The sequence below is a fragment of the Gorilla gorilla genome, chromosome 13 (assembly GCF_029281585.2).
Source record: "Gorilla gorilla gorilla isolate KB3781 chromosome 13, NHGRI_mGorGor1-v2.1_pri, whole genome shotgun sequence".
Classification (NCBI taxonomy): Eukaryota; Metazoa; Chordata; class Mammalia; order Primates; family Hominidae; genus Gorilla; species Gorilla gorilla.
Genome location: NC_073237.2, coordinates 129014044 through 129026060, shown reverse-complemented (window position 1 = coordinate 129026060; position 12017 = coordinate 129014044). Strand labels below are relative to the sequence as shown.

Sequence of the window (12017 nt, the reverse complement as noted above, 5' to 3'; positions counted from 1 at the left end):
GGTTTGATACACGAGTGGTTGCTTTGTTATGCAGGATGTTCTGTGCCTTGCTTTGGTTCCTTTGATGTGTTTTGGGCTCCTTAATTAGCACCATATTGGGCTACCTTGTTCTTTTTGATGACTGCCTAGCATTTCATTGTATGTATGTATGTACCATGAATTACTGACTCATTCTCTTATTGGTTGGTGGAATTTATATTATGTTCAGTATTTTGCTACAAACAAGGCCACTTAAATACTCTACAGTCTGTAAAATATTCTACAACCTCTTTACACGCACATATGGTCTATAGGAGAAATTTCTGTAAGTGGAATTTGCATTTTTATTTTAGTAGATAATGCCAACATTAAACTTGAAAGGGAATATGCCAGTGTGCACTCCAGCAGCGGTGTAGAAGGTCCAGTTTTCCCATGCCCTCCAATGCTCTCAGCTGCTTTATGTTTCTTCTTCTTCTTCTTCTTCTTTTTTTTTTTTTTGAGACAGAGTCTCGCTCTGTTGCCCAGGCTGGAGTGGAGTGGCGTAATCTCGGCTCACTGAAACCTCCACCTGCCGGGTTCAAGCAGTTCTCCTGCCTCAGGCGCCCAAGCAGCTGGGACTACAGGTGCCTACCACCACGCCCGCCTAATTTTTGTAGTTTTAGTAGAGTTGGGGTTTCACCATGTTGGCCAAACTGGACTTGAACTTCTGACCTCAAGTGATCCACCCGTCTTGGCCTCCCGTAGTGCTGGGATTACAGGCATGAGCCACCACATCCGGCCCTTTATTCATTTTTCTATTTGAATTTTGTTTTGTTTGAGATGAAGTCTCGCTCTGTCGCCCAGGCTGGAGTGCAATGGCACGATCTCGGCTTACTGCATCCTCTGCCTCCTGGGTTCAAGAGATTCTTCTGTCTCAGCCTCCTGAGTAGCTGGGATTACAGGCATGCACCACCACGCCTGGCTAATTTTTTTTTTGTATTTCTGTAGAGACAGGGTTTCACCATGTTGGCCAGGCTGGTCTCTAACTTCTGACCTCAAGTAATCCACCCACCTCAGCCTCCCAAAGTGCTGAGATTACAGGCGTGAGGCACCGTGCCTGGCCAAGTTGGTCTTTTTTTAAAGATTGAATTGCAGGGCTTTTTAAAATATATAAATTAAGGAAATTAGCTCTTTCTCTCAGGTGTGGCATATTTTCCCCCCAGGTTATCATTTGACTCTTGGTTTTGTTTAGGTATTATTTTTCCATTCTGAAATTTAAAATTCTTAGGTAATAAAACGTATCAGTGTTTTATTTTAAGGTTTCTGAGTTTTATGTCATCTATTAAAAGGACAATTCCAGCTTTGTTTTCCTAACTTTATTCTTTTCTCACAGGACTTTTGAATTAAACCATCTTTTTCTTGCTGATATAAAATGGCCCTTATATTATTTTCTAAATTTTGTTATCTATTTGATTCTATTCTCAACTTTATTTGCTATTATAATCTCTATTCATGTGCCAGTATCATTATTTGTAATTGCTGTAGCTTTAAATTATTTTAACATCTGATGTTTTTCATAAATGTCTTGGTTATTTTTGTACATTTATTTTTCCATATGAACTTTCAAATCAGGTTGTTTGGTTATATATGTTATTTTATATATACACATATTTGTGGCATTTTTGTTAGCATCACATTACGCTTATGTAGTGATTTAGAGAGAATTAGCTTGTATGTACTATTGCATCTTCTTATCTGGAAATAGGGTGTATCTTTCCATTTATTCAAAATTTACTTTATGCCCCTCAGAGGTGTTTTTAAATTTTCTTCATATAGATTTTGTATATTTTTTGCTAAGCTTATATTCCTTTTATCTTTTTTGTTGCTATTAACTTTTTATATTGGAAGGCTGTTGAAATTTTTTTTTTTTTTTTTTTGAGACTGAGTTTTGCACTTGTTTACCCAGGCTGGAGCACAATGGTGCGATCTCAGCCCACTGCAACCTCCATCTCCTGGGTTCAAGCAATTCTCCTGCCTCAGCCTCCCGAAGAGCTGGGATTACAGGCGCCCGCCACCATGCCCAGCTAATTTTTGTATTTTTAGTAGAGATGGGGTTTCACCATGTTGGCCAGGCTGGTCTCAAACTCCTGATCTCAAGTGATCCACCTGCCTTGGCCTCCCAAAGTGCTGGGATTATAGGCGTGAGCCACTGCACCTGGCTGGGTATTGATTTTTATATGTTAATTTTGCATTCAGCTGCTTGACAAAATTATCTTGTTTGTAATAGATTTTACCTTAGTTCTCTTATGGTTTTTTTTTTGTAAGATAAAATAACATCTGCTAACAATAATTTTGTTTCCTATTTTCTAATTTTATACATCATATTTCTTGTCTGATTATATGGGCCAGGACCTCTAGAACAGTATTCTAGAATAATGGGGTTAGTGGGTGTGTTCGTCCATTTTTACGCTGGTGATAAAAACATACCCAAGACTGGGAAGACAAAGAGGTTTAATTTGACTTACAGTTCCACATGGCTGGGGGAGGTCTCATGATCATGGCAGAGGATGAAAGGCGTTTCTTACATGGCAGCAGCAAGAGAGAATGAGGAAGACGCAAAAGCAGAAACCCCTGATAAACCCATCAGATCTCGTGAGACTTATTCATTATCACGAGAATAACCGGCCCCCATGATTCAATTACCACCTCGCTCCTGCCCCCCCTGCCCTTCCTCCTACAACATGTGGGAATTCTGGGAGATACAATGCAAGTCGAAATTTGGGTGGGGGCACAGCCAAACCACATCAGTGGGCAACCTTATTTTGCCCCTTTCTTCATTAAGAGTGCTTCTGATGTTCTACAACCAGCCACCCCTGTGTCCTGTCCATTTGGAGTCTGCCTTTGTTTATCCTGCTCATGGCATTTTTTTTCTGTGTGTCAACAGCGCAGTGATGGCCCCTATGCCCTGGTGCTCGTGCCAACGAGAGAGGTAAGTAGGCTCCTTTTTGGGCAATGTTTCACTAATGTCCCGTTGAATTTAAAAGTGGTTTTACCATGTTTCTCCCTACTGCACAAGCCACTGCACACCAGTTCCATTTGCCTGGAAACCATCCTTCTGGTTCTTGTCAAGGAGAAAAATTCAAGTAGTCTCTGAGAATCATAAGTATGAAAAAGTATTTTCCTATTGTCTAGAAACTAATGATACTATTAAATGTCTGTTTAATTGGGTTTTGAATTAAGTTGCTAAAAAAAAACCTACAGAAATGCAATTTTTTAGCAACTTTATTCAAAACCAAAAGCAGTTGGCTCTGAAAATGAACCTTTATTTTTTTTAAGAAGCTACTGCTACCAAAAATGTTACTTGTTCCTAAAAGTTAAACTTTTCAATATTTTTTTCTTTCTTGGTGGAAATCTCTTCTATCTGATCTATTTTATTTGCCTACAGAGGCAACTTCAGATTAGGGTATCTGGTTTCTATATCAAATGCTAATCACTTCCTTACAGAGAATTGATCACAGAGATGATTTGAAGTCAGCTTTTCATATAGCCTGCAGTCCCCTATCTCAGCTCAGTCCAGTGAAGGAGCAGGCACAGAAGCTATTAAAATTTTTACAGCAGCAAACTTGCTACTTCTTGAGGATGCTTCATGAATACTAAATATGTGGAAACTGTATATACGTTCTTTAAGAACGGGATTCTGTATGAGGCATTTTTGAAGGTTGTTAATGGTTGTAGCCTACTTTAATTTTCACTTGCTTTGTTCTCCAGTGGAGCTGTTGGTTTGCTTTTGTTTTATTGATATAAACTTGAGGAGCGACCATCTCCCAGGCTTCAGATATCCTGGCACAGTTGTAGAATACAGTCATCGCTCCTTGACAGCGAAGTTCCCAGAGGCTACCGTGTTGCGTCACTATTGTGGTTTACTCTGCGTACATATTATATTCTTTCTCTTTCTAAGGAGAGTCAAATTCAGGTTACTTTGTTTCATTCTCTTACGTTTTTGTGCACCACAGACTTGAACTTCTGTGTGTGGCACTCTGGGAATTTGAGCCAGCAGAGGGAGCACAAAACACTATTTTTGTGTATGTCCAAGAAATAGACGTGTTGTCTTTACCCTCTTTGCCCAAACTGACAGGTTGCAGAACCAGTCTAAGAACAAGGTATATTAGATTCTGTGTATAGGATTTTTTTTCTTCTTAAATCTTAACTTGAGGTCCAAGTTTGGATCCTAATCACATTAAACTGTCTTTAAAAAAAAAAAAAAAAGAAGGGATCCTGTTCATCATCTATAACTTTTAAAATTTTTACAGCTAGCTCTACAAAGCTTTGACACTGTCCAGAAACTGCTTAAGGTAAGGCAAACCATGAGTTCCATTTCATCTTGCTTGCTGACTTTGAGGAAGGATTTAATATACTACAGTCTATTCTTTATTTTCAAAGAGATAAGAATTATTTCCTTTTGCCTAGATATCTCTGCTCTCTCTAGGTAGTTTATAGGTTTTTACTGATCTGAACCTACCAATTTCTAGCTTAGCTGAATTATCAGTGACTCCTGGTGCATAAAGTCCTACAATTTGTTCATCATAGTCACTAGCAAGCCACATACAGAAATTCACAGGTACAGCCTGACGGTGATCCAGTAGAAAGCAACTTAGCTGCAAGTAGGGTTTGTTTAAGAAAGGAGAGTGAAGGCTTCAGAATCAAAGCCAGCCAGCTCACCAAATTGGATCATGAATTGATCCATCCTTTCTTTTATTAGGGGTGGAGAGTAGGGAAGGGTGTTGCTTGGGTTTTATCTTAACCCCAAAAATGGCAATAGACTTACTGACATGTGTTTTCAGTTCAGGCTCTGTGGGAAAAGAAAGGCAAGCTACTTGAATGATTTAAGAAGCTCACATTTCTCTCTCACTGTGGTAGAAGCTAGTTATATACCTATAATTCAAGTTACTGCTGATAGTGAACATGGGTGTAGCAATGCCTAGGAATTGTGTCTGCACAATAACACCTTATACAATGAGAAGCACCAGTTCTCTCCCATGCCTTGTTTAAGGAAAGGGAATTTGGAATCAATGTCTGATGTTAGTAAAGGGGGCTTTGCACTGACTGTGGTCTGCTGTCTTTCTGTAGCCTTTCACCTGGATTGTGCCTGGAGTGTTAATGGGAGGAGAGAAGAGAAAATCAGAAAAGGCCAGGTAGGAAGAGGTTTGTTGGTTGTTGTTTCCTTCTTGAATGTGTCCTGCCTTCCTATTCAGTAAGGCTGGGTCCTTCTAAACCTGCTGAGAGCTTTGTCTCAGGCTCTGCTTCCTAGTCCCGGTGCACAGGGACAGATTGAGTCAGTGGGGAGCGGTCACCTCTAGACGATGCTGTTTTTTAAAATATTAAACCTACAAACAGGTTTCCTTCTGATGTTGCTAGTAACAGTGCTGTCACCTTCTTAACTCCCACCTACCCAATGCTCTATAGCATCCCTGGTTTAGTATACATCCACCTGCATGCCACTCATTTTTGTGGACATTAAGAATTTGGGGTTTTGTTGTTTGCTTTTACAAAAACAAGATCATTCACTTATGTAATGCTTTGTAACTTGCTTTTTACAACCGAATATGTTTATTCCTTTCTTTATTAGGATTTGTAATGGGTGTCAGTTGAAAATCGTTGCAACAAGTAAATCTCAAATTGTCTTCATTCTTTTGAAAACATTTTTATTGTATTATAGCTTAATAATCAGTATTCAATAGTGATGCATGTAGTCTATAACTGAGGAGTAAATATGAAACCTGAAACCTCAAAGCATTGGTTAGGATTCGACTCAGCTGTGAATAACAACAATAATAACAAATAACAGTGGCACAAACAATATACAAGTTTTATTTTGCTTTCACATTTAAGAAATCTGACAGAGCCAGTCCAAGGCTGGCCCGGTGCTCCAGTGTCGGGGACCAAGCTCTTTCTGTCTTTTTGTGCCACTATGGAAGGATTCCATTTTTAAGATTACCTCATAGTCTTAGATAGTTGCAGGCACTCCAACTATTGCATCTAATTTCTTGCCAGCAGGTACAGAGATGCTCATACCTGCTCCCTCTGAAGGTGCTTGTGTGATTGGCATGTTCCCTTTATCTTTTATCCCATTGCTAAAACAAACATGACTATACTTAACTGCAAGGGAAGCTTGAAAATATATCCAGCTAGGCTGGGTGCAGTGGCTCATGCCTGTAATCCTAGCGCTTAGGGAGGCCAAGGCAGGAGGATGACTTAAGACCAGGAGTCTGAGACCAGCCTAGGCAACATAGTGAGACCCCTGTCTCTACAAAGAAAAAAAAAATGTGCTAAAAATTGGAAGCTTTTATTACAGTGGACTGACAGGAAAATGGTTGTCTGGGAAATGAGAAATTAGATTTATTGTATATAACCCATGGGACAAAGCTGAGCCCTGTTGAATGGAAGTTACATAAAGGGCTTAGCATAAGAAAAAAGTGTCCTAGCAATTGGAGCACATTGGCATGGGATCACTTGCTCAGATACTAGATTCCCTGGCACAGAAACCTTCGAGAACAGGCTAGACTACAATCTCTTTGGAAGGTTCTAGAGAGGATTTATGAGTCAGATAAAGAGCATTGGATTATGTAGTTATGACCCCTTTCAAAGTTAAAGTTTTATGATTTTAATGTAATTCCAGATCTTAACAATTGCATTTCACAGTACAGGGAAAGACTCAAGCACAGCTTTCTACCCAGTTTTTATGTTTTGTCATGATTTCAGGCTATGGCACGTTTGCACTGTACATGAAATGAGTCTGTCTATTTTGCCTTTTTCCTGTGTTTTCTACTGGCGTAGCCCTGTTTGATTTACTTTCTTTTATGATATATAATTTTAAACAGACTCCGCAAAGGAATAAATATCCTTATCTCAACTCCTGGACGCCTGGTGGATCATATAAAATCCACAAAGAACATTCATTTTAGTCGGCTGCGGTGGTTGGTGTTTGATGAAGCAGACAGGTGAGCCTCGTCCCAGGATGATGACAGGTAGAAGAGAAGGGCTGTTTCTGCTCTCCTAGTTGCAACTTCTGTAGCCCCTTAGACCACATTTGCTCTTCATATAGTTGAAAATTTCTTTTTTCTTTACAATCACAGAATCTTGGATTTGGGTTTTGAAAAGGACATCACAGTGATACTTAATGCTGTAAATGCTGAATGCCAAAAACGACAGAATGTCTTGCTATCAGCGACACTCACAGAAGGTGAGTTGAAAAGAAGTGATGGGTCCTTCTTTGTTCTTAATGAAGAGGAAGGACCTAGATTTAACCTGGGTTGTTTGCTGCAGTGATTCTCAACCTCAGGGAGGTGGGGGGCAGGGAGAGAGCTGTCCTTAGAAGACTGCCTTTTCAAACTCTATGTTCTACGCTCCCAGCTTCCCTCTGCAAGTCATCCAAAACAGATATGTTCCCCAGGGCATGGGGAAAGGGAGAAAGGGCAGGGATGAGGACGAGAAAAGACTGGCTGCTATTGGCTTGGTGGTTTCATGAGGTTTTTGTGCACTTGCAACCCATGGAGAGCAGGACCTTTGCACTGAAGATGATGACCTCTTATCTGAGTGCATTTTTAATGTAATCACTCTTCCTCCTATAGAGCTATTAAACTTAAAAAATATATCAGTGAAGCTCTTCTCTGTCTTCCATCCATGTGAGATGGAAATTCTTAGCTCTCTTATTTATCACTGAGAACACGAAGGCTTGGAAAAGTTGTATCACTCCACCAGATCCACCCCACACAGTGAGTCATTGACCAGCAGTGAAGCTTTCACGTTTTTGTGTCTGGTTTCCTTGATTTACTAGGCCACATTATGATGTGCATGTACCAGATGCCATGCATGTGGTCCCTCACAGTTCCCCATGTTCTAATTTTAGAGGGATGATTCACGAAAAAGGGATTCTGTGGTCAAGAAAGGTTGAGAAATGCCCCACATCCCTCCCTTGGATATTCTCAGGGCACATTAACACAATAAAGGCCCTGAGAGGGCTGCTTATAGCAAACAAGCTTTTGTGAAACCTTTGAAATCCAAGATTTGCCATAACTTACTTGACCAAAGAACCCTTTTGGGAGGTGGGGGTGGGCGCAGTATCTGTTGCTATCTTTTGGACGCTGTTCCATAGGTGAGTGTTTATAGAATGTTGGTACAGATTGGTCGTTAGGCTATGGAAAGATACGTTGGTAGATCTCCCTGCAACACACACGTTGGCACTAGGGCGGATCAGTGCTGGGACTTGATGATACCCATGGGGTAACATACGTAGTCCTAACATATATGAGTGGGTGCTGTATGGGGGTACGCTTTTGTGACCAGTTTCATGGTGTGTTTGTTGTCTGCTTTGCCCTTCTCACTTTTATCCAAGGTGTAACGCGGCTAGCTGATATCAGTTTGCATGATCCAGTCAGTATTTCTGTCCTGGACAAGAGCCATGACCAGTTGAACCCAAAGGACAAAGCGGTCCAGGAGGTCTGTCCTCCACCAGCTGGCGACGAGCTGGGCAGCTTTGCAATACCAGAGAGTCTCAAGCAGCATGTGACTGTGGTTCCCAGCAAACTGAGGCTTGTCTGCCTAGCGGCCTTCATTCTTCAGAAATGCAAGGTGGGACTGTGGGCTAGAGCCGACTTGATTCAGGGAAGAAAGGCCTGCTTTCTTGTGTTAAGCCATTGGGCGCAATGAGTTGAGACACCAAAAATCAGAGGTTTTCCAACTTACGTCTGCATTCCGGATGCAGACTTTGATATACATCCTTTCAGTCAGGTTTTAGGATTATGGTAAAAAATCAGAGGTCAATGATAGCCATGATGTTCAGCTTGAAATGTCCTCGATACCTTTCTTGGGACTGATACTAGGAACATCACAGGTGGCGGGAACAGCTGGATGTGAGGCAGACATAGGGGCTTGTGCTCATGTTTCTCCAAGAGTCCTGGCATTTGTGTATTTATTTACTAGATTTCTGCGATGACTCTGAGATGTGAGAAAATAGTAAGTGGAAGGGCTTAAGGGTGAAGATTTTCTGCATATGTAGGGTCTCAGCCAGGTAGTGTTGCATGTGGCAAGCCCTGGGCGAATAAAGGGAACGGAGCTCCCACACAGCTGTGCTCCTAGGTGTGTTTATTTTTGTCAGATAAGGGAAACCTGTTTGAAATGATAGCTGTGTCGTTTTCCTCTCCTGCATTCTTTGTAGAGTGGAGTATCACTGTTCTTGTTTTTGTTTTTTTAAATAATTCAAAGATAGTCACCTTTATTTTCAAATGGGGGTCAGCATGACTGTATAGTTTAGAGAAATATTCGTTTTGACGTCACCTAATCTTAAAATATGTCGGTTTTTCCTCCCTTTGTATCGATGTAGTTTGAGAAAGACCAGAAGATGGTTGTCTTTTTCTCAAGTTGCGAGCTGGTGGAGTTCCACTACAGCCTCTTCCTACAGACCCTGCTGAGCAGCTCAGGGGCGCCGGCATCAGGGCAGTTGCCATCTGCCTCCATGCGATTAAAATTCCTACGGCTGCATGGCGGCATGGAGCAGCAGGTAAGCACTGATCTCCCTGTGCAGCGACAGCACTGCGGCCCCACGTGGAGATGGGGGCGAACCTGAGTCCGGCAAACCTGGTCTTTAGGCTCAGCAATGGCTACGACCCTTGCACACTCCACTGGGCAAGTCAAGAATGAGATGAAAATGGGTGACCCACTGAAACTAGAGGGGATCACACTGCCGGATTGATGGGGGCAAGGGGAATCTATTGTTCCCATTTGCTTTTGCTCTGGGAGCTGGTCTCTTCCACCCGAGAGAGCTCACAGGCCCCGACTTGGCCTGAATCTACCTCAACCAGCTGTTAAGGCAACAGAGTACCACTAAGTAGCTGGCACCAGGGAAGGGTTTTGCCTTTTTAGTACCCAGTGTGTAATTAGGGCTTGATGTCTTCAAATTAAGAGCATTAATGGAGCTAAATTGTGGATCCCATATGGTACTGCTGAGCACGGCTGCTGTCATTGTCAACAAGACACAGCGCTGCACTCAGAACACTTTCGGTTGGGAGAGGGTACCGTGAACCAAAGGGGCTTCGGGTTCCCAGTTCTTTCTCGGCATGGAGTAAGATTTCTGTTCAGGAAGAAGAATACAACATTTCCCGTATTTTAGGGACTTAGCTATGTGAGTCGCATTCCTCCACTCTTAACTAGGCCGTTTGTTATGGAGTCGGGGTGGAATATGGGAGTGAGATATACTCACTGGAATTGGGAAAGAAAGGACAAGCAAGATTCGGAAATAGGAGCCATTTTGCCCTAGAGGAGAGGTTACCGGGCAGCTTCGAAAATTAGAAAGTGTGAAAGAAAACTAGAAATCAGAATGAGATTTGACTTGAGCCAGCTTAAAAGATCATAACATTTTTAGAGCTAAAAGGGACACTAGAGGTTTGACACGATCCTAAACAAGTCCAGCCTCTCTTTGCTTTTGCTCTTTTGTTTTAATAATTAAGTAAATAGAGGCCCAGAAAAACGAACTTGTTCAAGGTCACTCAAGGACACGGGTTATTTGCCACAAGATTATATAGGAATCCCTGAATATTCCAGCCCTTGTGCATTAGGTAAACTCTTGGTCTTTACCTTTGGATCCCTGATTCAATCAAAGTTGTTGGTTTTATTTATTTAATACCATTAATGGTTTGGGGTTTTGTTTTTGTTTTAGGCTTTGTTTACTAATCCTGTGAATCCGTTTTTACCAGAGGCATTCTGCAGCGTCGATCCAAGCGTGGTTGGGGGGAGCTGGGTATGGACTCAGAATGGTCTAGGAATTCGCTGTAATAGATCACACACAAGAGTCTATAGCTTCATTATACAGAGGCTGTTCATCTCACGTTGTAACAGGGGAGTAGTCTAGCGTGCTGTTTATAGCTGTGCCCTCTGGGGGCACCCTGCTTGTGGTCTTGTCCTGGCTGTCACTTGCTGGCTGTGTAATCTCAGGTAAATATTTAACCTCTCTGTGACTTAGTTTCCATGTCTGTAAAATGGGGATGATAATTGTACTTCCTTTAAGGTTGGCTGAGTTAATGCAGACAAAGCCCTCCGTACAGGGCCTAGCACACAGGAAGTGCTCAGTAGATGTTAAGCGCCTTTATTACTATTGTTTTTATCTGTCTTTCAGGAATAGTTCTTTTTTTATAGTTTAAAAGTTGTTTTTTTATAGTTAAAATTGTGTTTTTATAGTTTAAAAAGGAGAATGTCTGTGTAGTATTTAGCCTTTGCAGTGGAAGACAGGAGGTTATAGTATCCCTGTGTTTTCTTTTGTAAGTATTAGGGGTAAGTTTCTTGTTCCAGACTAAGCTGAAACAGTCCCACTTAAATTTTCCTGACTTATTACCCTGGCCACTGTCCTACAAGGCCTTAGCATGGTCTCCTTAGATGGTTGACATGGTTCTAAAAAAGTTTATGAGCATTGGATAGACGTTACTATTTGCATGGTAGTTGTGATGAAAGTCTAAGAGTTTAGTAGGTTTTTTTTTCTTACCCCAAATCTGAATACATCATAACTAGTCTTTAAGGTGTTTCATAAGCTTTTATGAACTTTCTGATTTTTTTCTGATTTTGATTCTACAATGCAGCCATTAAAAATGATCGTTTATAAAGACCATGCAGCAGACTGGACAAATGGATCTGTCCTTTTGAGGGTCTGAGCACTGACTCCAGAACACAGCTCCCTGGGTTCGGATATCATTCCGGCCCTTTACCAGGTGTGCGTGTCCTTTGGGCAAGTTCCTTAACCTGTCTGTGCCTCAGTTTTTTTCTTCTGGAAAATGGGGGTGATGATAGTGCTTACACACAGGGTTGCTGTGAGGATTAGCAAAGTTCAGACGTGTGAGGTCTGGTACATGGTGGGCACTCGGTGAATGTTTGTTGTTTGTATGTCTTTATCCAGTGTACTCAGTGAGGTGTGCCCTGGGCTTCCAGCCATGGACAAAATCTACGCACATGAAAGACCAGAAAGACATGCCACAGCACATAGTGACTGTGCCAAAGCGGCAGAGACTTTACTTTTT

The 12017-nt window shown here is 41.6% G+C and overlaps 1 protein-coding gene across 11 annotated transcripts in view; it reads left to right on the top strand.

The window, feature by feature from the left end:
• Positions 1-12017, top strand: part of DDX31 (DEAD-box helicase 31) — a 122504-nt gene that overhangs the window by 15001 nt on the left and 95486 nt on the right. For all 11 annotated transcript variants that reach the window (XR_010130384.1, XM_063696819.1, XM_055351409.2 and 8 more), the window contains exons 7-13: positions 2903-2947; positions 4269-4310; positions 5086-5150; positions 6837-6956; positions 7092-7198; positions 8351-8586; positions 9338-9514. Coding sequence is in view for 10 of the 11 variants with exons in the window: in XM_063696819.1 (XP_063552889.1) it covers positions 2903-2947; positions 4269-4310; positions 5086-5150; positions 6837-6956; positions 7092-7198; positions 8351-8586; positions 9338-9514 (792 nt within the window). In the remaining variant the exon portion in view is untranslated. The remainder of the gene's footprint in view (positions 1-2902; positions 2948-4268; positions 4311-5085; positions 5151-6836; positions 6957-7091; positions 7199-8350; positions 8587-9337; positions 9515-12017) is intronic.